This window comes from Podarcis raffonei, chromosome W (assembly GCF_027172205.1).
Source record: "Podarcis raffonei isolate rPodRaf1 chromosome W, rPodRaf1.pri, whole genome shotgun sequence".
NCBI lineage: Eukaryota > Metazoa > Chordata > Lepidosauria > Squamata > Lacertidae > Podarcis > Podarcis raffonei.
This window is the reverse complement of record NC_070620.1, coordinates 31,070,131-31,098,081: the sequence shown is the minus strand read 5'-3', so window position 1 is coordinate 31,098,081 and position 27,951 is coordinate 31,070,131. Positions and strand designations below refer to the sequence as shown.

At 47.7% G+C, this 27,951-nt stretch overlaps 1 protein-coding gene across 1 annotated transcript in view; it reads left to right on the top strand.

The window, feature by feature from the left end:
- LOC128406013 (unconventional myosin-XVIIIb-like) overlaps positions 1 to 27,951 on the top strand; it is a 176,338-nt gene that overhangs the window by 131,941 nt on the left and 16,446 nt on the right. The window contains exons 22-25 of the mRNA XM_053373062.1: positions 21,275 to 21,504; positions 22,263 to 22,463; positions 23,100 to 23,210; positions 24,846 to 24,950. Of these exons, the coding sequence (XP_053229037.1) occupies positions 21,275 to 21,504; positions 22,263 to 22,463; positions 23,100 to 23,210; positions 24,846 to 24,950 (647 nt within the window). The remainder of the gene's footprint in view (positions 1 to 21,274; positions 21,505 to 22,262; positions 22,464 to 23,099; positions 23,211 to 24,845; positions 24,951 to 27,951) is intronic.

The window sequence follows — 27,951 nt, the reverse complement described above, 5'->3', positions numbered from 1 at the left end:
ATGCTTTCCTGAGCATGGCAACCCAAATTAAAAATTGCGTCTGTACATTTGAGGTGCTGGGAAGGTCTCAGAGCTCACATCAAAAGCATCTGCTTGGCATGCAGAAGATTCCAGGTTTAAACCCCAAAGGCATCTTCAGATAAAAAAGGATCAGGTAATAGGAAAAGTTGTTTGGGGCTTTTTAATTTAGAGGGGAAAGACCAGTAAAAGGAGGGCATTATAGAGGTGTATATTGCAGTTGGCTGTAGTACCTGGAGAGAAACAGACAGACAGGTTGTGTATCCACAGCAGTGACCAGAGGAGGAATGACCGCTGGGAGAAGAAACGTCCTGGTGCATCTGCAGCAGTACAACTGGACACCTTCATCTGCCCCAGCTGCAACAAAGCATGCCTCTCCAGCATTGGTCTCTACAGCCCCAGCAGGCTCTGTATCTTTCCAACGGTTTGACGTCACCCCCAAAGAAGCACCCCTCCACTGTCTCCCATGACAGACAGGTGCAAACCATAGAGAAAGTATACAGAAATAAGTCTTTCTCCCTCTCTCATCATAATACTAGAGCCCAATGTGATAATCCAATGAAGCTGAAGAGTTGAAGACAGAAGAAAGGACTTCTTCATGCAGTGGATTTGCTCCCACAAGATGTAGTGATGGTCACTGACCTGGACGGCTTTAAAATAGAATTAACCAAGTTTATGGATGGGAAGACTGTGGACAGCTACTAGTCCTGAGAGCTATAATCTTTCCTGCCCAAGTACCAGCTGCTGGGGTTCAAACAGGTGGCTGGACGAGATGAGCCTTTGAACTAACTTAGACGGGCTCTTTTCTGTCCTTATGCAACCTCATTTGTGTCTGGGACCCTGGAGAGTTGCTGCCAGTTACAGTGGATGATGCCAGGCTAGATGGGCAAATAGTCTAGGCTGGTTATCAAGCAGCCTCTATCTCCTTCGAGTTGTTGTTGTTGTTTAGTCATTTAGTTGTGTCCGACTCTTCGTGACCCCATGGACCAGAGCACGCCAGGCACTTCTGTCCTCCACTGCCTCCCGCAGTTTGATCAAACTCATGCTGGTAGCTTCAAGAACACCATCCATCCTCTGTCATCCCCTTCTCCTTGTGCCCTCCATCTTTCCCAACATCAGGGTCTTTTCCAGGGAGTCTTCTCTTCTCATGAGGTGGCCAAAGTATTGGAGCCTCAGCTTCACGATCTGTCCTTCCAGTGAGCACTCAGGGCTGATTTCCTTAAGAATGGATAGGTTTGATCTTCTTGCAGTCCATGGGACTCTCAAGAGTCTCCTCCAGCACCATAATTCAAAAGCATCAATTCTTCGGCGATCAGCCTTCTTTATGGTCCAGCTCTCACTTCCATACATCACTACTGGGAAAACCATAGCTTTAACTATACGGACCTTTGTTGGCAAGGTGATGTCTCTACTTTTTAAGATGCTGTCTAGGTTTGTCATTGCTTTTCTCCCAAGAAGCAGGCGTCTTTTAATTTCGTGACTGCTGTCACCATCTGCAGTGATCATGGAGCCCAAGAAAGTAAAATCTCTTACTGCCTCCATTTCTTCCCCTTCTATTTGCCAGGAGGTGATGGGACCAGTGGCCATGATCTTCGTTTTTTTGATGTTGAGCTTCAGACCATATTTTGCGCTCTCCTCTTTCACCCTCAATAAAAGGTTCTTTAATTCCTCCTCACTTTCTGCCATCAAGGTTGTGTCATCTGCATATCTGAGGTTGTTGATATTTCTTCCGGCAATCTTAATTCCGGCTTCGGATTCATCCAGCCCAGCCTTTCGCATGATGAATTCTGCATATAAGTTAAATAAGCAGGGAGACATTATACAGCCTTGTCGTACTCCTTTCCCAATTTTGAACCAATCAGTTGTTCCATATCCAGTTCTAACTGTAGCTTCTTGTCTCACATAGAGATTTCTCAGGAGACAGATGAGGTGATCAGGCACTCCCATTTCTTTAAGAACTTGCCATAGTTTGCTGTGGTCGACACAGTCAAAGGCTTTTGCATAGTCAATGAAGCAGAAGTAGATGTCTTTCTGGAACTCTCTAGCTTTCTCCATAATCCAGCGCATGTTTGCAATTTGGTCTCTGGTTCCTCTGCCTCTTCTAAATCCAGCTTGCACTTCTGGGAGTTCTCGGTCCACATACTGCTTGAGCCTTCCTAGTAGAATTTTAAGCATAACCTTGCTAGCGTGTGAAATGAGTGCAATTGTGCGGTAGTTGGAGCATTCTTTGGCACTGCCCTTCTTTGGGATTGGGATGTAGACTGATCTTCTCCAATCCTCTGGCCACTGCTGAGTTTTCCAAACTTGCTGGCATATTGAGTGGAGCACCTTAACAGCATCATCTTTTAAAATTTTAAATAGTTCAGCTCGAATACCATCACTTCCACTGGCCTTGTTATTTGCAGTGCTTTCTAAGGCCCATTTGACTTCACTCTCCAGGATGTCTGGCTCAAGGTCAGCAATCACACTGCCTGGGGTGTACGAGACATGCATATCTTTCTGGTATAATTCCTCTGTGTATTCTTGCCACCTCTTCTTGATGTCTTCTGCTTCTGTTAGGTCCTTACCACTTTTGTCCTTTGTTATGGTAATCTTTGTACGAAATGTTCCTTTCATATTTCCGATTTTCTTGAACAGATCTCTGGTTCTTCCCATTCTGTTGTTTTCCTCTATTTCTTTGCATTGCTTGTTTAAGAAGGCCTTCTTGTCTCTCCTTGCTATTCTTTGGAAATCTGCATTCAATTTCCTGTATCTTTCACTATCTCCCTCGCATTTTGCTTGCCTTCTCTCCCCCGCTATTTGTAAGGCCTCATTGGACAGCCACTTTGCTTTCTTGCATTTCTTTTTCATTGGGATGGTTTTAGTTGCTGCCTCCTGTATAATGTTGCGAGCCTCCACCCATAGTTCTTCAGGCACTCTGTCCACCAAATCTAAATCCTTAAACCTGTTCCTCACTTCCACTGCGTATTCATAAGGGATTTGGTTTAGATTGTATCTTACCGGCCCAGTGGTTTTTCCTACTTTGTTCAGTTTAAGCTTGAATTTTGCTATAAGAAGCTGATGATCTGAGCCACAGTCAGCTCCAGGTCTTGTTTTTGCTGACTGTATAGAGCTTCTCCATCTTTGGCTGCAGAGAATATAATCAATCTGATTTCGATGTTGCCCATCTGGTGATGTCCATGTGTAGAGTCGTCTCTTGTGTTGTTGGAAAAGCATGTTTGTGATGACCAGCTTGTTCTCTTGACAGAACTCTATTAGCCTTTGCCCTGCTTCGTTTTGATCTCCAAGGCCAAACTTGCCAGTTGTTCCTTTTATCTCTTGATTCCCTACTTTAGCATTCCAATCCCCTATAATGAGAAGAACATCCTTCTTTGGTGTCACTTCTATAAGGTCTTGTAAGTCTTCATAGAACTGCTCAATTTCAGTTTCTTCAGCACCAGTAGTTGGTGCATAAACTTGGATTACTGTGATGTTAAAAGGTCTGCTTTGGATTCGTATCGAGATCATTCTATCATTTTTGAGATTGCATCCCAGTACAGCTTTCGCCACTCCTTTGTTGACTATGAGGGCCACTCCATTTCTTTTACGGGTTTCTTGCCCACAGTAGTAGATATGATAGTCATCCGAACTGAATTCGCCCATTCCCGTCCATTTCAGTTCACTGATTCCCAGGATGTCAATATTTATTCTTGCCATCTCATTTTTGACCACATCCAACTTACCCAGGTTCATGGTTCTTACATTCCAGGTTCCTATGCAATATTTTTCTTTACAGCATTGGACTTTCCTTTCGCTTCCATGCATATCCGCAACTGAGCATCCTTTCGGCTTTGGCCCAGCCGCTTCATCAGCTCTGGATCTACTTGTACTTGTCCTCCGCTCTTCCCCAGTAGCATGTTGGATGCCTTCTGACCTGAGGGGCTCATCTTCCAGCGTCATAACTTTTATATGCCTGTTGTCTTTGTCCATGGAGTTTTCTTGGCAGGGATACTGGAGTGGCTTGCCGGTTCCTCCTCCAGGTGGATCACGTTTGGTCAAAACTCTCCACTATGACCTGTTCATCTTGGGTGCCCTGCTCGGCATAGTTCATAGCTTCTCTGAGTTATTCAAGCCCCTTTGCCACGGCAAGGCAGTGATCCATGAAGGGGTATCTCCATGAAGGGGTATCTCCTTCGAGTAGGAAGCCACATTTCCTGGTGCTTCACTTGTGGGCCAGAATGAAACAAGTGTTCCTTAGGGAGGTCAGGTCTCCCCTTTTCACTAGAACTCATGTCCTCCAACCTCTGCAAAGAAGGTGACAGAGAGAGCAATTGCTATTAAGGAGTCCCTTTAAATAAGCTGAATGTTGAATTAATGAAGCCTGTAATTCCAGACAAGTGCCTGAATGCAAATGGGTTGTTTGCCTTCACCACAGCCCTCCAGAATGACGGAAGCTTCATTACTTTTTAATGTGCCATGAATTTATGTAGTTATTCTTGCCCATTCCTTCAGCCTGGGGATCATCAGCAGTTCTTCAAGGCGGCTTTGGGCTGGAAAGCAAACCGCAAGTCCACCCTGGTTTATTTTTAGAAGGCAGGCATCTGCCCTACACGGAGTCAGAGCATCAGTCCATTTAGCTCTGCTTCTGTGCTGTCTGCTCCCTGGGCTCTCAGGCCGGGGTCTTTTCCCAGAGCTCCCTGGAGATGCTGCCACGGATGGAACCGCAGGAACCAGGGACTCTTTGCATGCAAAGCAGGTGCTCTAAACTCTGAGCTACAGTCCTTCCCTAAAAGCAAAGATCCCAGTGCTCATGGTTCCAAATAAAAGGCTGATTTGAAAAGGGATCTCAGAAGCTGCCTTCTCCTGAGTCCAGCAATTGGCCCATTTGCCTCCACTTTGTCTGCAACGACTGGCAGAAGCAGCTCTCCAGGGTTGCCAGCAGGGGACACTCCCAGTCCTTCCTGGAGATGGAGACAGGGATGGAACCTGTTACTTTCTGCATGCAAAGGCAGTGCTCTTCCATGGAGCTACAGGCTTCTTCATCACAGATGCCCTGAGGTGATCTCACGGCAATGCTTGCATTATTTGAGAGGGGCTTTAATGAAATCTGCAAGCCCCAGCCCTAAACATGTTTCTCTTTTCACACACACACTTAAAAGTCCTCTAAAACGGTACCTAAAGGAGCCAGCAATGCTTATATTTTGTGTAATATTAAGAACATAAGGAGAGCCTGCTGGATCAGGTCAAGGGCCAATCCAGTCCACCTTCCTGTCTCACAGTGCCTCACTGGATGCCCCAAAAGGAAACCCTCAAGTCGGATTTGAGCAGAAAAGCAACTCTCCCCTCCTCTCTTTTCCAGCAACTACTATCCAGAAGCATCACTGTTTCTGACCATGGAGGCAGAGCAGAGCCATCTTGACATCCTGACAAGCAGCCACTGGCAGCCTTTTCCTCCATGAACTCGTCCAAGACTCTTTTAAAGTCATCCAAGTTGGTGGCCATCCCATCCTCCTGGGGGAGGGAGTGCCCATGTTTAACTCTGTGCTGCGTGAAGAGGGACTTCCTTTTATTGCTGTTTTAATCATTTAATCTTGTTGGTGCATTTATTATAGCTGCCTAGCCATTGCATAGGGAGGCCCTCTTGTGAGGAGCTACCCCAATGGTGGGACAGAAAAAAATGATAATAATAAATGTATTACTGCTTTCCTCAGTGTGCTTTTATTGATGCTCCTCTCTCTTTGATTGCTCTGCCTCTGCTTTTATTATCCCCTTCTTCCGCTCCTTTCCTGCTGCTGTTTTAAAAGGGGTTAATAGTCTTGTTTTATTGCTGCTTATTGATCTTTGTATTCACTGGTATTTTGATGCCTTTTTGTCATTAACTGCTTCGCAAACATTTAAAGTTGAACGGCAGGGCAGAACATCATCTAATTAATTAAGACCAATTAAAATTAAATTGATTCTGCTGCATCAAGCACTTCTGAATGAGCCAGTCGTATCCAATCTTGAAGCCCACCAGGTCCCTCCAAATGTTTTGGACGACAGATAGAGCAGTTGGAGGAGGAGAGGGCAGAGGCTGGAAAATGAATTGTGAGTGGAGGGGCACCCTTCTTCCATCATTGGGACCCCCTGGGGAACTCACCAAACCTGCTGCACCTGGAATTGGGTGTGGAGAGGGCAGCTGGCTGCTGAGTGGGACACACCTGTGGGCAGCAGCCTGATGAGGCTCCCTCCACCTTGGGCCTGCCCATAAAAAGCATACATGGAGGGAGAGACTAGGGCGATGGCAGGAGCTTCTTGGAACCTTCCCCTCTGTGGGAGCTTTCCGAGGAACAGCTGTGAGTTAGTTTAGGCCCTGGGTGCAGGTACCAGGGTGGGTAAGTTGAGTCCTGGGTGAGGCCGAGAGGGGTGGGTATGCCAGGAGCAGGAGGAACTGATATTGGCTTACATGTATTTAGAATTTTTGCTTTACTGTAACATTTTTATAAGTAACTCTGTATTTTTGTAAAACCCGTTGTGGTTCAAGCTGTCTGTTGTTGCTTTGTTTTTTTGTATACCACTTAGAGAAATGGTCTTAAATATAAAAACTAAAATATAAAATATGCTCTCATTAAGTGCTAGCTGGGGCTGGTGAGAGTTGCAGTCCAAAACATCTAGACAGACAAGGTTAGGGAAGGTTGATCTATACCAATTGTTTGCACTGGGAGTTGAATCATTTCTCTGGGCTTCTATAAACTGTGGTATACAGAATAGTCCAGGCCAGTGGGCACCATTAACTACTGTGTCAAAGGCATAAAGCCAACAGGGACTAAGACCCAGAAGGAGTAGCAAGCCAGCAGGGAGAGAATAGCCCTTTTCTCACTGTGGGAAGTCCACAGACAGGAGCTGAGCACAAGAGCAGTCCTCTCCCTTCCTGTGATTGCCAGCAACTGGTATTGAGAAGCATTGCTGCCTCTGACTTTGAAGGCAGAGCATAGCCATTGTGGTAATAGCTATCAAAAGCCATGAATTTGTCCAATTCCCCTTTAAAGCCATCCAAGCTGATGGTCATCACTGCCTCCTGTGGGAGTGAGTTCCCTAGTCTAACTATGCACTGCCTGACATCCAAGGGCAGCTTCAGGAAGACTCTCATGACAGGCTCAGTGATCTGCACATGGGAGCCCACTGGGGGGAAATGTAAACACACGGCCCCACCCCAGCCAATGCTCCTTGGCCTGCCTTTTGTTCCAGCTCCTTTTTGGATGTCTGCTCCGCCTCCAGCCTTTCCTCCAGCTGTGTGATTCTTTTCCGGAGAAATCCAATCTCAGTCTGTGCACAGTCCAGGCGCATCTGCCATTCATCTCCTGTTAATGCCAAAAGAGACACATTTACATTGCACATCCAAACTGCTCAAATAAAGTCCACGCAGATGCTGCTGCACCTAAGCAGGCACAACAAAATGGCTTGTGGTCACAGGATTTTCAGGGGACCTAGTGAAGTGCTGTGTTATTAGAGAAGTGTCAACCAGGGTCCTGAGCTGTAAAGGGCAGCTGTTTACAGGAAACTGTTTAGTTTAGAGAAAAAGTGAGAAGAGGTAACATGATACGAAAAGTGTTGGATGTAATTCATTGGTGCAGTCAAATGCAACGATCTTTGTTTCCCTAGAGTGGGCATGGGCAGGGGGACATCCAGTCTGGGTAACTTCCTGTCCCACTCGTCTGGAGCTTTCTCCTCCTGCATGTGACCTAGGAGATGGACGTGGCTCTGACTGACTCCATAAAAGAGCCGAGTCACGGAGCCATTTTCTCAGTCTGTTTTTTCCCCCCAAGTAAATGTTAATTTTTTTCCTTACATATTCTTTTCCAACAAATTGTAATAGCACCATACATTCCCTTTGACTCTGCCGAGTCGCGACCCCCCTCCCTCCCCACAACTGGTATATTTATCCTCTTTCCATCGCGCACATCATTCTCATATTAGTACTATTATACATTGGAGGTATTATGTCAATCCTGCTAGTGTCTTGACCTCTTTACAATTCTTCTTTAAATATTCAATAAATTTACTCCAGTTATTTTGGTATCTTTGATCTCCCTGGTCCCGGATCCTCCCTGACAGTTTGGCAAGCTCTGCATATTCTGTCAACTTCGCCTGCCACTCCTGAATAGTTGGTATATCTTGTACTTTCCATCTTTGGGCCAGAAGGGCAGCTGCAGCATACATGAACAAATTTTGATCTTCTATTTTAATTTCTGTTCCTATTAAGCCTAATAGACACACTTCCGGTCTTTTGGGGAAAGTATATCTAAATATTTTTTTGAGTTCATTATAAATTGATTCCCAATTTTTTTTTACCTTATCGCAGGTCCACCACATATGGAAATAGTCCCCATCTGCCTTTTTACATTTCCAACATTTTCTTTCTTTTTTCCTATACATTTTAGCTAATTTTACTGGCATCAAAGGCCATCTATACATCATTTTTAGCAAGTTTTCTTTTAAAGCCATGCATCCTGTAAATCTCAAACCTTCCTTCCATAATCTTTTCCACGCATCCAATTCAATGTTATGCCCAATATCAATTGCCCATTTTATCATTGATTCCTTTACTTCTTCATCTTTTGTATACCATTCTAGTAATAAACTATACATTCTTGATAAAATTTTATCTTTACAGTCTATTAACTCGATTTGGAATTTCGATTTTTTATCTTCAAACCCATTTCTCTTTTTATCTTCCTTTAATAAGTCACTGATCTGGTGGTATTGCAGCCACCCTGTTAACATCTTTTCATAGAATCATAGAATCATAGAGTTGGAAGAGACCACAAGGGCCATCGAGTCCAACCCCCTGCCAAGCAGGAAACACCATCAGAGCACTCCTGACATATGGTTGTCAAGCCTCTGCTTAAAGACCTCCAAAGAAGGAGACTCCACCAAACTCCTTGGCAGCAAATTCCACTGTCGAACAGCTCTTACTGTCAGGAAGTTCTTCCTAATGTTTAGGTGGAATCTTCTTTCTTGTAGTTTGGAACCATTGCTCCGTGTCCGCTTCTCTGGAGCAGCAGAAAACAACCTTTCTCCCTCCTCTATGTGACATCCTTTTATATATTTGAACATGGCTATCATATTGTAATGGCTTTAGGGGTTGCTTGTGCGTAAGTTACCGCCGCTCTGGGCTAGGTTGCCTGGTTAAACCGTTTCTCGCTGGACAGCCATCCACTCCGTGGCTGTTCAGTCGCTGGCAGAATCCGTCAGTGGGCGTTTCTTGAACCTCTTCCAGCAAAGAAGTTCTTTGACGCCAAGTCGCCGCCTACTTTCCCTGCGCGGAAGTCTTCTGCGCAGGGTGGGTGTGGGCAGCGGAGGACCTGTGCTCTCCTCGCTGGTCTCCTGCGAAGAGTCCTGGAGCCTCCTCTCTGCTTCCCCCATCGGCCCCCCTCTATCCCTGGTGTTGCGCTGATTTTCTTCCCCAGCCGGAGACCTGCCTCTCTCCCTGCTTGGCCCCTCTCCAGCATCGCTGTGGAGCCTCGCCTCCTCCTCTAGTTCCGATGCCAGTTCCCTGACATCCATCTCCCCCCCAGAACCCCCTCCCCCCCCGGCCCGACCTTTGGATCCAACTTCGTCCCTGTCCTTGGCCGACGTCGCAGGGAATCCCCGGAAGGAGCTGTTGCCATCCTCAGAGGATTCAAAACCCGCTTCCCACCCGCTCTGATCTCTCCCCGCGGGGTGGGCCTCCCAGTCTGAATCTTCCCTCTCCGATGCTTCTCCTCCCTCCTCTTCTGAGGCAGGAAAACCCTCAAAGTCCTCCTCGTCGTCGGTGGTGCCAAATTGCTCCTCCCAGAATCTCGCTGGTGGTTTTGGTTTGTGTGGGAACCGACTGTGGAACTCTTCCACTAGATACCCATCATTGATTGCCTCCGTGGGAACCCACGTGTCTTCTGACCGGGGTTCTCCCTCCCAAGCTACCAAGTACTCTACCTTGCGCCCTCGCCACCTGGAATCGAGTATTTCCGTGGCTTGGTTGTGGTGTTCCCTCTCCTCTACCTGCGGGTGTGTGGTGACTTCTCCCTCCCGTCCCGGGAATTCCCGTCCCTCCCTGTACGGAGAGAGTAGGGACTTATGGAACACCGGGTGTAACTTCATGCTGTCAGGCAGCTTGAGCCTATATGCCACGGGGTTCACCTGCTGTGTTACCTCAAAAGGTCCCAGCCGCCTCGGCTGCAACTTCTTGCACCCTCCCTTAAAGGGTAACCCTCGGGTTGACAACCACACCCGGTCTCCCACCCGTATGGTCTCTCCTTCCCAACGGTGCTTGTCTGCCTGCCTCTTGTAGATTTCCTTGGCCCTCTCCAAATTCATCTTGAGTTGCTGGTGCAAGGCCTCCATTTCTTCCACAAACTGCTCTGCTGCAAGTACGCTCCACCCTTCCTCCCCCCTCCCCGGGAAGGCCCTGAGGTGACACCCATAATTGGCCACGAACGGGCTCATTCTCGTGGACACGTGTTCAGCGTTATTGTATGCAAATTCAGCCAGCGCTAGTCTCTCTACCCAATCGTTCTGTCTCTCGCTGACGTAGCAGTGTAGGTATTGCTGGAGTATACTGTTCGCTCGTTCCGCTTGCCCGTTGGTTTCCGGGTGTCTCGCCGTCGAGAAGCCCACCTCGACCTGCAGCAAGCTCATGAGCTTCCTCCAGAACCTTGAAGTAAATTGTTTCCCGCGATCTGAGATGACCCTCGAGGGAGCCCCATGCAACCTGAAGATGTGATCCACAAACAATCTGGCCGTTTCCTCTGCCGTCACCGCATGTGAGCAAGCTATGAAATGGCACATTTTTGTCAGTAGATCAACTACTACCATGACTGCTGTCTTCCCCCTTGATTTGGGCAAATCTGTCATAAAATCTATGGACACCACCTCCCAGGGTCTTCCCGGCGTGGGTAAGGGTTCCAGTAACCCTGCAGGGGCCGCCCTCTCCCCCTTTGCCCTCTGGCAGCGGTCGCACCCCCGTACGTACTCCCGTACATCTTCCCTTACCCTTGGCCACCAGAACTGCCTGGTGACAAGCAGCATGGTCTTGTGCTGACCAAAGTGCCCCGCTGTTGTTTGAGTACCCTTCCCCTCAATGTCTCCCCCGGTACGTACAGCGCTCCCTTATAGTACAGTACCCCTTCCTTTCCCTCAAACTCTCCATGGTTTTCCCTTCCTTCCCGTAGTTCCCTGATTTTAGTTTGGGCGAACTTGTCGTCCCTGGTGAGACCGGCTAGTTCTCGTTTCCCAACCAACACTCCCCCCCACACCCATCTGTCCTCGGGGAACACGTGTCGGGCTTCCGGCGGTCCCTCTCCTTCCATGTACTCCGGCTTCCGGGAGAGAGCATCGGCTCTAACATTCTCCTCTCCCGGCACATACCGGATCTCGAAGGAAAACTTGGAGAACTCTTGTGCCCATCAAATCTGTCTCTGGTTAAGTACTCGCGCAGTCCTCCAGTACTCCAAGTTCTTGTGATCCGTGCAAACCTGGATCTTGTGCCGCGCCCCTATTAACAGATGTCTCCATCAGCGAAACGCTGCATAGATAGCTAGCAGTTTGCGGTCATACACCGTGTAGTTTTGCTCCGACTTGCTCAGCTTCCTCGAGAAAAAGGCGCACGGCCTCCAGTCATGCTGGGTTCCTGGCTGCAAAAGTACGGCTCCTATGGCCCGGTCTGACGCGTCGGTCTCTAGCCTCATGGGCTTCTCCAGATCCACGTGCAGGAGTTGCTCTTCCTATGCGAACGCTTTCTTCAGGCTTTCTGGGCCCCTTCCGTCCAGACGAACTTCTTTTTGCTACTGAGACAATCTGTGATGGGTGCTGTTAAATGGGCGAAGTTCTTGATGAACTTCCTGTAGAAGTTGCTGAACCCTAGGAACCTCTGCACGTCCTTCCGGGTCTTGGGGGCCTTCCATTCCAGTACCGCCTGCACCTTGCTGGGGTCCATAGCTAGGCCCTTGTCTGACAACTTGTACCCCAGAAACTCGACCTCCCTTGTGTGAAATTGGCATTTTTCCAGCTTGACCCACAACTGGTGCTTCTGCAGTCTCTTTAGCACTTCCCTGACGTCTCTGACATGTTGCTTCTCATTGTCAGAATAGATTAAGACGTCATCCAAGAAGGCTACGCAGTTTTTGTACAGCAGGGACCCCAACACGTGGTGCACGAAAGCTTGAAAGCAGGCGGAGCCCGACTGTAATCCGAAGGGCATAACTAAGTACTCGAAGGCTCCCAGGGGGGTGAACATGGTGGTTTTCCATTCGTCCCCCTCCCTCATCCTAATCAAATTGTACGCTCCCCTGAGGTCCAGCTTGGTAAAGATTTTCCCCTGCCTCACCCGTGTTAAAATGTCGTCAATCCTGGGCATTGGGAAGGTCACGGGTTCTGATACAAGGTTCAAGGCCCTAAAATCTACGACTAATCTGGACTGATTAGTATCCTTTTTGTCCACAAAGAACACCGGACTGCCCCCCACCGCCTTTGATTCTCTTATGAAACCTCTTTTCAGGTTCTTGTCAATAAATTGCCGCAACTCCTGCATCTCCCTGTCTGACATGGCATACAGTTTACCCACTGGCAGCTGAGCCCCTGGGAGTAGGTTGATTTGGCAGTCAAAGGGCCTATGGGGGGGTAGTCTATCCGCCTCCTTCTCGCTGAAGACCTCCTGCAGATCAGCATATTGGGGTGGCACCTTCCCTTTTGGCTCCACCGCCATTCCCGCCACCCTGGCCACTGTCATCCTTGGGGTTCCCCCCCCCCCATGCAGTGTTCCAAGCAGTAAGCTGACCCAAAGGTGACTGATCGCTGATGCCATGCCACTACTGGATCATGCAGTGCCAGCCAGCTCATTCCCAGTATTATTGGGGGTCCTGACAGTGTGGCTACGTGAAAGGCAATGGTCTCTGTGTGCCTGGAAACCCTCATTCTCATTGGTGGGGTCTGGTGCGTCACCTCCCCTCCCAGAAGTTCCCTGCCGTCGATGGTGGTCACTTGCAAGGGAAAATCCAGAGGCAGCAGGTGGAGTTGGTGTTCTAGAGCGAAGCTCTTGCTGAAGAAATTGCAGGAACTGCCTGAATCCAGCAGCCCCTTCACCTTGACTGGGTGCCCATTTGGGAGTTCTAGCACCACTTCTATGGCTATAGCTGCCCTGGGAGGGTCTGGTTGGGGCACTTCTATTGGTTGTTGGCTTGGCTGCTGCCCCCGCTGATTGGCAGCCAAGCTTGGCCGTTTCCCTGGGCCTGATCCGTTTCCCCCTTCCCCTCACAGCCAGCAGCTCCCACCATCCCTTGCCAGGCCTTTCTTTGAGGGCAGACCCTGGCAAAATGTCCTGGCCGTTGGCAGAGGAAACACTTCTTGTGGGTTTTCCAATCCTTTCCCTCTCTCTTGCGCCCTTCAGTGGTGTTTGAAACCTCGCGCGCATGCGCCATCTATTTCCATTGGCTCAGCCGGCTGGGAAGGCTGCCTCGGTATTTCAGGAATGCAGTAGTCATGGTAACGTTCCCCTCTCCCTTCGCTCTTCTCCTGAGCCCGCGCTTCCTGTCTTGTTCCAATCGCAAGCACAGCCTTGGTCAGCTGGTCCTGGTCCATCGACTGTGGGCGGGGTGCGCGGGAAAGCTCATCCTTGACCGTTGGGGGCAACCCCTCCTCAAACAACATCTGAATGGGTTCAGCGTCCAGATCCCACCCAAGCCGGTGGATTAACATCGCAAAGCGCGACCAGTACTCTCTAACAGATTGGCTCCCCTGCTTGCACCCCATCAATTGCCGTCGAACCACATTTTGCTCCACTTCGCTTGAAAACATTGCATTCATTGCCTGAAAAAATTTCCTGACGTCTTTCAAGGCGGCATTTTGTGTTGCCATTAGGGGCCTGATCCATTCCCATGCCCCATCCTCCAGATGCCCCACAATGTAGGCCACCCTCTCCCCATCATCCGCAAAGTCATCATGCTGCAGTTCCAAAGCGTACTCTATTTCCGTTCGGAACGCGTTGTAGTCCTGGGGCCTCCCCCCAAATTTGTGCACCAGCCCCGGTACCTTCCTTGCGATGGGGGTGGGTCTGACCTTGGCATCCTGAGCCCTCCGTTCTTCCAGCCTCACCGTCAGCAGAGCCACATGCTGTTCTAAATCTCGGTTCCTCTCCACCAGATTCTGCACTCCAGCTGCTCGCTCCGTGGCGCCGGCTTCTCCGGTTTGACTCATTATGCTCCCCTGCCTGTCGCTGCGCACAAGCAACTTCAGGGACTGACGGATTGCTGTAATGGCTTTAGGGGTTGCTTGTGCGTAAGTTACCGCCGCTCTGGGCTAGGTTGCCTGGTTAAACCGTTTCTCGCTGGACAGCCATCCACTCCGTGGCTGTTCAGTCGCTGGCAGAATCCGTCAGTGGGCGTTTCTTGAACCTCTTCCAGCAAAGAAGTTCTTTGACGCCAAGTCGCCGCCTACTTTCCCTGCGCGGAAGTCTTCTGCGCAGGGTGGGTGTGGGCAGCGGAGGACCTGTGCTCTCCTCCCTGGTCTCCTGTGAAGAGTCCTGGAGCCTCCTCTCTGCTTCCCCCATCGGCTCCCCTCTATCCCTGGTGTTGCGCTGATTATCTTCCCCAGCCGGAGACCTGCCTCTCTCCCTGCTTGGCCCCTCTCCAGCATCGCTGTGGAGCCTCGCCTCCTCCGCTAGTTCCGATGGCAGTTCCCTGACACATATCACCCCTTAACCTCCTCTTCTCCAGGCTAAACATGCCCAGCTCCCTTAGCCGTTCCTCATAAGGCATCGTTTCCAGGCCTTTGACCATTTTGGTTGCCCTCCTCTGGACACGTTCCAGTTTGTCAGTGACCTTCCTGAACTGTGGTGCCCAGAACTGGACACAGTACTCCAGGTGAGGTCTGACCAGAGCAGAATACAGTGGCACTATTGCTTCCCTTGATCTAGATGCTATACTCCTATTGATGCAGCCCAGAATTGCATTGGCTTATATAGCTGCCGCGTCACACTGTTGGCTCTTGTCAAGTTTGTGGTCAACCAAGACTCCTAGATCCTTTTCACATGTACTGCTCTCAAGCCAGGTGTCACCCATCTTGTATTTGTGCCTCTCATTTTTTTTGCCCAAGTGCAATACTTTACATTTCTCCCTGTTAAAATTCATCTTGTTTGTTTTGGCCCAGTTCTCTAATCTGTCAAGGTCGTTTTGAAGTGTGATCCTGTCCTCTGGGGTGTTAGCCACCCCTCCCAGTTTGGTGTCATCTGCAAATTTGATCAGGATGCCCTTGAGTCCATCATCCAAGTCGTTGATAAAGATGTTGAATAAGACCGGGCCCAAGACAGAACCCTGTGGCACCCCACTAGTCACTCTTCTCCAGGATGAAGAGGAACCATTGATGAGCACCCTTTGGGTTCGGTCAGTCAGCCAGTTACAAATCCACTGAGTGGTAGCATAGTCAAGACCGCATTTTACCAGCTTCTTTACAAGAATATCATGGGGCACCTTGTCAAATGACTTGCTGAAATCAAGGTAGGCTACATCCACTGCGTTCCCTTCATCTACCAGGCTTGTAATTCTGTCAGAAAACGAGATCAGGTTAGTCTGACATGACTTATTTTTCAGAAATCCATGCTGACTATTGGTAATCACAGCATTCCTTTCTAGGTGCTCACAGACTGTTTGCTTAATGATCTGCTCCAGAATCTTCCCTGGTATTGATGTCAGACTGTCTGGGCGGTAATTATTTGGGTCCTCTCTTTTCCCCTTTTTGAAAATAGGGACAACATTTGCCCTCCTCCAGTCTGCCGGGACTTCGCCTGTTCTCCAGGAATTCTCAAAGATGACTGCCAGTGGTTCTGAGATCACATCTGCCAGTTCTTTTAATACTCTTGGATGCAGTTCATCTGGCCCTGGAGACTTGAATACATCTAAAACTAGCCAAGTATTCTTGTACTATCTCCTTAGTTATTCTGGGCTGTGTTTCCTCTGCTGAATCATTTGCTCCAAATTCTTCAGGTCGGGCATTGTTTTCTTTATCGGAGAAGACTGAGGCAAAGAAGGCATTGAGGAGTTCAGCCCTTTCTGTGTCCCCTGTTTGCATTTCACCATCTTCTCCTCTGAGTGACCCCACTGTTTCTTTGTTCTTCCTTTTGCTACGAACATACCCATAAAAGCCTTTTTTGTTGCTTTTAACCTCTCTAGCAAGCCTGAGTTCATTCTGTGCTTTAGCTTTTCTGACTTTGTGTCTACACGTGCTGGCTATTTGTTTGAATTCCTCTTTGTGGTTTCCCCCCTTTTCCATTTTTTGTACACATCCTTTTTTAATCTTAACTCAGTTAAAAGTTCTTTAGATAGCCACCCTGGCTTCTTTAGGCACCTTCCATTTTTCCGTCTCATTGGTATTGCCTGAAGTTGTGCTTTTACTATCTCCCTCTTAACAAACTCTCAGCCATCATGAACTCCCTTTCCTTTTAGTATTACTGTCCATGGGATCTCACCCAGCACTTTCCAAAGTTTTATGAAGTCGGCTTTCTTAAAGTCAAGAAATTGAGTCCTAGTATGCTTGGCTGCTCCTTTCCGCTGTATAGTAAACTTCAGAAGAGCATGATTACTCGCGCCTAATGATCCTTCCACTTCTACCCCACTAACCAGGTCATCAACATTGGTTAGGACCAGATCTAAAATGGCTGTTCCTCTTGTTGCTTCTCCCACTTTCTGGACAATGAAGTTGTCTGCAAGGCCAGTGAGGAATCTGTTTGACCTTATGCTCTTGGCTGAGTTTGACATCCAACAAATATCCGGGTAATTGAAGTCCCCCATTACTACTATCTCCCTTCCTTTTGCATGCTTGGCCATCTGTTCCAGGAAGGCATCATCTATGTCCTCCGTTTGGCTTAGGGATCTATAGTAAACTCCCACAATGAGGTCACTGTTATTCTTCTCTCCCTTAATTTTGACCCAAATGCTCTCACTTTGGCTTTGAGGTTCTAAATCTTGGGTCTCTTCACAGGTATACACATCCCTGACATATAATGCCACTCCTCCTCCTTTCTTGTCTGGTCTGTTTCTCTGAAATAGATTGTATCCCTCCATTATTACATTCCAATCATGGGACTTATCCCACCAGGTTTCAGTGATGCCTATTATGTCATATTTAGTTTGCTGTACCAAGAGCTCAAGCTCATCTTGTTTATTTCCCATGCTTTGCACATTAGTGTACAGACATTGAAGCCCATTAATCATTCCCCCGTGTCTCTTATTTAAGGATTTTTTCTTCCTTGCTTGCCATAGTTTGCTGTGGCCTACACAGTCAAAGGCAAAGTCAATGAAGCAGAAGTAGATGTCTTTCTGGAACTCTCTAGCTTTCTCCATAATACAGCTCATGTTTGCAATTTGGTCTCTGGTTCCTCTGCCCCTTCGAAATCCAGCTTGCACTTCTGGGAGTTCTCAGTCCACATACTGCTTAAGCCTTCCTAGTAGAATTTTAAGCATAACCTTGCTAGCGTGTGAAATAAGTGCAATTGTGCGGTAGTTGGAGCATTCTTTGGCACTGCCCTTCTTTGGGATTGGGATGTAAACTGATCTTCTCCAATCCTCTGGCCACTGCTGAGTTTTCCAAACTTGCTGGCATATTGAGTGTAGCACCTTAACAGCATCATCTTTTAAAATTTTAAATAGTTCAGCTGGAATACCATCACTTCCACTGGCCTTGTTATTAGCAGTGCTTTCTAAGGCCCATTTGACTTCACTCTCCAGGATGTCTGGCTCAAGGTCAGCAACCACACTACCTGGGGTGTACGAGCCATCCATATCTTTCTGGTATAATTCCTCTGTGTATTCTTGCCACCTCTTTTTGATGTCTTCTGCTTCTGTTAGGTCCTTACCACTTTTGTCCTTTATTATGGTAATCTTTGTACGAAATGTTCCTTTCACTTCTCCGATTTTCTTGAACAGATCTCTGGTTCTTCCCATTCTGTTGTTTTTCTCTATATCTTTGCATTGCTCATTTAAGAAGGCCTTCTTGTCTCTCCTTGTTCTTTTTTGGAAATCTGCATTCAATTTCCTGTATCTTTCACTATCTCCCTCGCATTTTGCTTGCCTTCTCTCCCCCGCTATTTGTAAGGCCTCATTGGATAGCCACTTTGCTTTCTTGCATTTCCTTTTCATTGGGATGGTTTTAGTTGCTGCCTCCTGTATAATGTTGCGAGCCTCCATCCATAGTTCTTCAGGCACTCTGTCCACCAAATCTAAATCCTTAAACCTGTTCCTCACTTCCACTGTGTATTCATAAGGGATTTGATTTAAATTTGTATCTTACCTGCCCAGTGGTTTTTCCTACTTTCTTCAGTTTAAGCTTGAATTTTGCTATAAGAAGCTGATCATCTGAGCCACAGTCAGCTCCAGGTCTTGTTTTTGCTGACTGTATAGAGCTTCTCTTTCTTTGGCTGCAGAGAATATAATCAATCTGATTTTGATGCTGCCCATCTGGTGATGTCCATGTGTAGAGTCGTCTCTTGTGTTGTTGGAAAAGCATGTTTGTGATGACCAGCTTGTTCTCTTGACAGAACTCTATTAGCCTTTGCCCTGCTTCGTTTTGATCTGTAAGGCAAGACTTGCCAGTTGTTCCTTTTATCTCTTGATTCCCTACTTTAGCATTCCAATCCCCTATAATGAGAAGAATATCCTTCTTTGGTGTCACTTCGATAAGGTGTTGTAAGTTTTCATAGAATTGCTCAATTTCAGTTTCTTCAGCACCAGTAGTTGGTGCATAAACTTGGATTACCGTGATGTTAAAAGGTCTGCCTTGGATGCGTATCGAGATCATTCTATCATTTTTGAGATTGCATCCCAGAACAGCTTTCGCCACTCTTTTGTTGACTATGAAGGCCACTCCATTTCTTTTATGGGTTTCTTGCCCACAGTAGTAGATATGATGGTCATCCGAACTGAATTCGCCCATTCCCGTCCATTTTAGTTCACTGATGCCCAGGATGTCAATATTTATTCTTGCCATCACATTTTTGACCACATCCAACTTACCAAGGTTCATGGCTCCTACATTCCAGGTTCCTATGCAATATTTTTCTTTACAGCATTGGACTTTCCTTTCACTTCCAGGCATATCCACAACTGAGCTTCCTTTCGGCTTTGGCCCAGCCGCTTCATCAGCTCTGAATCTACTTGTACTTGTCCTCCGCTCTTCCTCAGTAGCATGTTGGACGCCTTCTGACCCGAGCGGCTCATCTTCCAACGTCATAACTTTTTGGTGCCTGTTGTCTTTGTCCATGGAGTTTTCTTGGCAGGGATACTGGAGTTGCTTGCCGGTTCCTGCTCCAGGTGGATCACGTTTGGTCAAAACTCTCCACTATGACCTGTTCATCTTGGGTGCCCTGCTCGGCATAGTTCATAGCTTCTCTGAGTTATTCAAGGCTCTTCGCCACGGCAAGGCAGTGATCCATGAAGGGGAATGCTCTTCTAGGCCTCATCAACTGAGGCCATTTCATCAGATTTAACCTAAAGAGATTTAGCTTGACATCTAGTTTATTTTTTCAACTGGAGGTTTGTTTTCATTGGCTTCTCCTACACCTGGAAGTTTGATCATTCACCTGCATTATTTCATTGCTTATTCGCATGGCCAGGCAGGAGGTGACTTCTTTCACAACACAACATTCTATCCAGTGACACACACACACACACACACACCCTGAAGTACAACTATGCTGGGAAGTAGCCAGAGATGAATCCCACTTCTTTCCACCCAAGAAACTGAGCACCAAAAGTGGGTTGAAATTTGCTCCCCTACACTCCACAGTTCTTCCAGGTGCAATGCTTCACAAGCCTGTCTTCTCAGGTGCAGCTGCCCTGCCCTCTCCCCAGCATGCCCCTGACTTCAGTAATGCAGTTTTAAGTCTTTATAGCACACGCTTCATTGAAGACGCTGAAACTTCCAATCTATCTCTGAGTCTGTGGAAGTTTGGCACTGAATTCTAAATGGCAAAGCCATTAATTATGAATGGGGGAGCTCGTGAATTGCTAATCTAATCAAACAATTCAAATCTCATACCATTTATTGGAAGATGCTCAACTTTTTTAGAAGAGCTCAGATATTGGATGCTTTAAGTTCTTTATCAGAGCATCCTTTTTTAAAATAAAAGGGGGGGGTGTATGGGAGTCTCAGTGTTGGCATCCATCCAGAAACCGATTCTCGGGTCTCAGGCAGAGATCGTTGCAGGCACTGCAAGTAGATCCTTTAACTCAAGGATTGAGGGTCTGCCACTGACCTTTGATCCCCGTTCCCCACCTCAAGGCCTACCTGCTTCATCTCTCCTCTGCTTGTACCCTGAGATACTGCTAGGGTGCTGGGGCCAGGCAGCAGGGTCCTCAGATCTCTTCCTGAGCACCCAATGTGTTACTGGGTAGGTAATGAATTTGGATTGTTGTACAGTTTTGGAGAAATAAATGCATTTAAGATGACCTTATCTAGAGGTTATTTGGGGGTGGGTAATGAAAAACTAATCAAATTGATTTGGAACAGGATCTGCTAGGAAATTCATTGGGGAAAACAGATTGAAGAGAAGCTTTTGGGGGGCAGTGATCTGAGGTGATTATATTTGGGCAAATTTGGACTGGAAATTAGTTGTTTCCTCCTACTACATTCACACTCTAAATCTACATCTATACCTATTAAGCTAGCAGCATATACACGTTTTATTCAAAGGTCAGTCTATGGGTCAGTGCCCCAAATCTTCTAAGTCCCCAGCAAAGCTTCTGCTTCAGCCTGCTGTAGTTGCCACCCAAATCCTGCAGTTGGTTAGGCTACATAAGGTGCTGTGGAAAGGTTTATGGCCTGGTCTAGGAGAGCCAATGTGGTCTAGTGGTTAAGAGTGTTAGACAAGGACCTGGGAGACCCAGGTTCAAATCCCCTCTCGGCCGTGAAGCTCACTGGGTGACCTTGGGCCTGTATCTGCCTCTCTCAGCCTAACCTACCTCACCGGGTTGCTGTGAGGATAAAATGGGGGCGAGGAGGACTATGTACACCACTTTGAACTCCTTGGAGAAAAGGTGGGATATAAATGCTGCTGCTGCTAATAATAATAATACTCAGAAAGTGGTGTGTGTGTATATGTGTGTTTGTGTTCCTAAACCCACCTAATATATTTCATATTCATTTTAAAATATATGAAACAAAATTGCAATAAAGCTGGGCTTGCAAGCTGGTCCTGGCTCCAGCAACTGTCCTTAAGGACTCTGAGGCCACGATCGTCCTCTCCAGGTCAAGATTCATGTGTGGCCATTTACAGCTCTGGCCAAGACCCGGCAGCTCCCGGCCTGCATCTTTGCCCTGCTGTGGGACTTCCTGCTGGGAGTGATGGAGGGCCAACTCATGAGACCTTTTGCCTCTGTCAGATTTGACCTGCAGCTGGCTCAGGCCTTGGGAGAATCCGCCTTCGAGAAGAGCCTTCGGGAGAAAGTGTTACAAGAGAGCACCAGCCTTCAGTTTGAGCTGGGGAAGTTGCAGCGGAGCTTAGAGGTAAGGCAGGGCAGGGCAGAAGGAAGAGGAGCAAAGGGCACAAGGGTTCTGTGGTGGGACTAGATGACCCTTGAGGTCCTCTCCAACTCTACAATTGTATGGTTCTGTGAAATGAGCCACGGCAAAATGCATCCAGATATGCAACTGCTGGGGCACATACACAGGTCAGACAGCTGCACAAATCTTTCAGAATCTCAAAGTCTGAATTCGAAAGCCAACCTTCCCAAGTTTTTATTAATTGCTTTAAGTTCATGAAATTTATATACTACTTGGTTGTAAGAAAAACCTCCAGGCGGTTTGCAAAACAACGAAACATTAATATTATCAATAAGGACAATTCAAAAAACAGCTACATAAAAAACTTTGAAGAAAAAAATTCAAAAATGGCTTCAGAATTCAGGATCTCAAAATTTTTATTTTGAAATGTTTATTTTTGAGATGCACTTTAAAAAGAAAGCACATCTTGCCTAGTTTCTGATTTTAAATCCTATCAGCACCAAGAAATGGTACCTGTATTGTTTTCCAAGACCTTTTTCAAGGTACAGTATCTGAAATCGTTTAACTCTCCTGCCTTATGGATGCTGCATTTTAATGTTTTATTGATATTGTAAGTTGCCCAGAGAATGTTGTTGCCTGATGGCAAATATATATAGATGGCAAATAAATAAATGATACAGTTGACTAAACTGTGGATGTCTCAATTTTTTCCCTTGTCTTCTATGTCCCCCCACCTTCACAATCCCCCCTGCCGACCCCAGCAAAAAGAATTGGACAATGCCAGCCTCAACCAGCGGCTTGTGCTGTTGAGCAGCCAGGTGCAGGAGCTCAGCGCCCCCAAGGACCTGGATGCCAACTCGCTGGCTGCCCTCCAGAAGAAACTTTGGGACCTGGAGTCAAGAGCCTCTGAGCAGCAGAAGGAGCTGAGCTCCCAAGCAAGCACCATTGAACAGCTGGAACAGGTAAGGTGGCCTCCTGAGGAGGAAGTGATTTGGCTTTCATCAGCACTTTGGGTGCAACCTTGCCCTCCCTCTGTTCCAAGAGCACCAGCTAGGAAGTACTGAGCTAGGCACAAGAGCTTGGGAAGAAGAGGACCATGCAAAACTCTCTTCTCCACAGCCCTCAGTCTCCCATCCCCCCATCTAGAGTCAACAGGACTGACCTCAATTACAGGGTTATTTTAAGGAGCACAGAAAGGTGATGCAGGGGGCAAGCAACCTACACCCCCCCCCAGCCATGGACTACAAGGAGGAGAAAATAAGATGAGGGAGTAGCAGAAAGAGAGGGGGGAGGGTGCCTTCAGTGATGTTTGGCTCCACCCACTACAGATCAGTGGCTCCCAACAAATTTTCCATAAGTGAATGTGGCTCTCAACAGAAACCCTCAACAAGTCACCCTCCCCAACTGAAGGTGCTTGTGTTAGTGTTCAAAACCCTTTTACGGCTCAGGTCCCAAATATCTGAAAGACCCCCCCCCCTCCTTCCCTGCAGACCATCTTGAGTGCTCAGGTTGTTGTAACCCTGCCCCCCAGGACCTCACAGTGAAGGGTGGATAATTCATCACCTTCATCTTCATATTGTCCTGGTGCTTCCTTTCAGCTTCACCTGAGACTCGAACTGGAAATTGAGAGGATGAAACAGCTTCACCAGAAGGAGCTGGAGGACAAGGAGGAAGAGCTGGAGGATGTTCGGCAGTCCTGCCAGAAAAGGGTATGGCATGGGGAGGCAGCCACCTTTGTCCTTGTGTGTCCTTAGTCTGGCAGATTTCTGTAGCTCTGGGCATTCCAGCAGACAGAGCTCTCCACTCCTGCCCTTGAAGGCCGTCCTGTTCATTTCACGTAGGAAGCAGCTGCAGTGAATAATGGCTAAGTACCTATGTGTGGCATGGAGAAAGTACTGGACAGCGAGAAGTTATTCTCCCTGTCTCATAATACTCAAATCTCATGGACACCCAATGAAGCTGAATGTTAAAAGATTCAGGACAGACAAAAGAAAGGACTTCTTCACGCAGCACATATTAAACTATGTAACTCCCTCCCTCAGGAAGAAGTGGGATGGCTTTAAAAGAGGATTAGACAAATTCATGAAGGAGAAGGCCATCAATGACTACCAGGCATACTGGCAAAACTCTGCCTCCACAGCTGACGCCAGTAATGCTTCTGAATCCCAGTTGCCACTGGAGGGAAGAGGGCTCTTGTGTTCAGGTCTTGTTTGCTGGGTGCTGTGCTGGATGAGCTGTTGGCCTGACCCAGCAGTCTCTTCGGATGGTCTTGTGTTCAGCTGATTTGTCCCACGGACCGTTCTGTCTTCTCAGATACAGAATGCGGAGGACAATGGACACTGGAGCTTGACCGCTGTCATTGGAAGGCAGATCTCATTGAGGGATTAGTTCTGCTTCTATAAATTAGAGAGAATTGTGGCTGATTATATATGCTTTCTGGTCCCACTGAGTAAAAGCAAGACTGGATTCAAATTAATTTCTTTTTAATTAACTATATAATTATTTATGCCTATGATGCTTCAGAGGCACTAAAAATATTAGGCAAAGCTTGTTTTCAAAATTATAGTGATATATTAGAAATCTGAATCTAACACGTAATGTTAAGGTCTGCTGCTTGGTATGCATGAATCTTCATGGATTTCCATTTCCTTGGGCTGCTATTAATCTTTTCACAGAAAAGAGACATTATTTTAAAGAACTACAAATAAATCATGATATGGGTGAGTGGGGACAGCATCGGCATGCATGTTATGGGCTGGAATTAAGAGATAAAATGATGGGCCTCAGATTGTGGCCCTGATCTTGAAGGTGTCGGTTTTAATGACACCTTTGATGGTCGTCTCTGCAAGTGCCCATTTGTTGGGACTTTAGTCTTATTTTAAATGCATCTGATGTTTTGTGTTTTAAAATGTTTTTAATTATCTTATATGCAAATCACATTGAGGCGTTGGTTTAGAAGATGATGATCAAAGATAATGATGACAATAACAACATCAACAACATGCAAAGAATCCCAAATTAACCCAGAAACCGTAAGAGGATAGTTTCAATTCTTATAAATGACACTTCCAATCCAATCAATCAAAAAGGGTCAAGCTGTATTTGTTTTTCTTTCTTGGGTCAGTTTTTCCCAGTCAGGAGCTGCCTTTGAAACATAAAACAAAGAGCAATTAAAAACAAAAATACCAGCAGTGCAATTTCAGGTTTTTGGACATAAGGAAAGTTGTTCTGGTGAAGAAAGGATGGCATTAGCAATGGCTGCAGGCTGCTGCTACTCGCTGGCTCCCCTCTCAGTTCCGCTCAGTCCATTCAGACATCGCTCTGTTCCTTGGCCTCTTTTACAGCTGCGTCAGCTGGAGATGCAGTGTGAGCAGGAGGGCGAAGAGAAGCAGGCAATTCTCTGTGAGAAGCGGGACCTGGAAGGGCTGATTGCCACACTCTGTGAACAGGTAAGGGAATTGCAATCTGTCAGTGACTTGGAAGGATGTCACCGTTAGGCCCTGGGGAAACAATGTAGAACGCCAGCAGTGGAACAGGTGGCTTGTCTCTACCCTGCCATCTCCTTTCCTGGAGCCATATGCAGGGCGGCAAGGGGGTCACTTGGAGGAGCACAGCCTCCAATGCCTTCCTTTCACCCTTACAGAATAAAATAAATGTGTAAGCCAAGGCAGTAGCCCACAGGCAATTGTCACCACACAATCTAAACAGTGCAGAATCACAAAGCCTTTTAAATGCCAAAGAGCTCCAAAGTGTCTAGAATCGATCTCATGCTCACAAGCTGATGGCAAACCAGCTGATTGTGCAATTTCAGGGTGTAGAAGGGAACTCACATAACTGAATGCCCTTCCTTTCCTAAAATAAAATGAAATCACAATCCTTGCCTATAGAAAATTGAAATTGAAATACTTTATTGTCACTTGTACAACTTGTATACCGTGAGATTACACGAGCACCCCCCACTCAGCTCTCTTAGTCTTTTTTTTAAAAAAATAATTTTTATTAACCGGCCAATCAAACCAAATTAAATCACATCACATAAATTCCGAATTACAAATCCGAATTTTAAATTTTGTTGGGGGGACCCATATTTCAAGATCCGAAGGGGGATTCTGATCATCTTCTTGCTACTGCGTTAATGTCCAAATCAATCCAAATCAGTCCAAACAGAGTTCATAATTCTATCCAGTCTTATCTTGCTGTTTCCACATCACATCTTGTTCATATATTTTCTCTTTTTTCTTTATGATCTCTTCTGATAGTCTCCTTAAGCCGATAAACACCAATAATAAACCTGTATGATTTTTTCCGTTCTTCCAATCCTCAAATCGAGATGGTTTCTGTCAGGGAACTGCCATCGGAGCTAGAGGTGGAGGCAAGGCTCCAAAGCGATGCTGGAGAAGGGCCCAGCAGGGAGAGAGGCAGCTCATCGGCTGGTGAAGGAAATCAGCGTAACACCAGAGATAAAGGGGGGCAGATGGGGGAATTGGCGAGAGGGCTCCAGGACTCCTCACCGGAGACCAGCGGGGAGAGCACGGGTCCTCTGCTGCCCACACCCACCCTGCGCAGAAGACTTCCGCGCAGGGAGAGTAGGCGGAGATTTGGCGTCAAAGAACTTCTTTACTGGAAGAGGTTCAAGAAACGCCCACTGACGGATTTTGCTAGCGACTGAAACAGCCACGAAGTGAAGGGCTGTCCAGACAGAAAAGGTTTAACCAGGCAACCTAGCCAGGAGTGGCGGCAACTTACGCACGAGCAACCCCTATAACCATTACAGCAATCCGTCAGTCTCTGACGTTGCTTGTGTGCAGCGACAGGCAGGCAGCATAATGAGCCAAACCGGAGAAGCTGGCGCAACGGAGCAAGCAGCTGGAGTGCAAAATCTGGTGGAGAGGAACCGAGATTTAGAACAGCATGTGGCTCTGCTGACGGCGCGGCTGGACGAAAGGCGGGCTCAGGATGCACAGGTCAGACCCACCCCCGTCGCAAGGAAGGTACCGGGACTGGTACACAAGTTTGGGGGGAAGCCCCAGGACTACAACGTGTTCTGGACGGAAATAGAATACGCTTTGGAACTGCAGCATAATGACTTTGCTGATGATGGGGAAATGGTGGCCTATATTGTCGGGCATCTACAGGATGGGGCCCGGGAATGGATCAGGCCCCTAATGGCGACGCAAAATGCTGCCATGAAGGACCTTAGGAAATTTCTTCAGGCGATGGATGCAATGTATTCCAGTGAGGTGGAGCAAAATGTGACTCGACGAGAATTGATGGGGTACAAGCAGGGGAGCCAATCAGTTAGAGACTACTGGTCGCGCTTTGCGATATTGATCCACCGGCTAGGGTGGGATCTGGACTCTGAACCCATTCAAATGTTGTTTGAGGAGGGGTTGTCCCCAACTGTGAAGGACGAGCTTTCCCGCGCACCCCGCCCACAGTCGATGGATCTGCTGACCAAGGCTGTGCTTGCGATTGGAGTAAGACAGGAAGCGCAGGCTCAGGAGAAGCGTGAAAGGAGAGGGGAACGTTGCCATGACTACCGCATTCCTGAAATACTGAGGCAGCCTTCCCAGCCGGCTGAGCCGATGGAAATAGATGGCGCGCGCGCGCGCGAGGTTTCAAACTCCAGTGAGGTCGCAAGAGGGAGGGAAAGGATTGGAAAACCACCAAGAAGTGTTTCCTCTGCCAACGGCCAGGACATTTTGCCAAGATCTGCCCTCAAAGAAAGGCCTGGCAAGGGATGGTGGGAGCTGCTGGCTGTGAGGAGGAGGGGGAAAAGGGGCAAGCACAGGGAAACGACAACGCTTGGCTGCCAATCAGTGGGGGCAGCAGCCAAGCCAGCAACCAATAGAAGTGCCCCTGCCAGACCCTCCCAGGGCAGCTATAGCCATAGAAGTGGTGCTAGAACTCCCGAATGGGCACCCAGTCAAGGTAGAGGGGCTGCTGGATTCAGGCAGCTCCTGCAATTTCTTCAGCAAGGACTTCGCTCTAGAGCACCAACTACACCTGCTGCCCCTGGATTTTCCCTTGCAAGTGACCACCATCGATGGCAGGGAACTTCTGGGAGGGGAAGTGACGCACCAGACCCCACCAATGAGAATGAGGGTTTCCAGGCACACAGAGACCATTGCCTTTCACGTAGCCACACTGGCAGGACCCCCAATAATACTGGGGATGAGCTGGCTGGCACTGCATGATCCAGTAGTGGCATGGCATCAGCAGTCAGTCACCTTTGGGTCAGCTTACTGCTTGGAACACTGTCTGGGGGGGGGGGACCCAAGGATGACAGTGGCCAGGGTGGCTGGGATGGCTGTGGAGCCAAAGGAGGAGGTGCCACACAATATGCTGACCTGAAGGTGGTTTTCAGTGAGAAGGAGGTGGATAAACTACCCCCCCATAGGCCCTTTGACTGCCAAATCAACTTACTCCCAGGGGCTCAGCTGCCGGTGG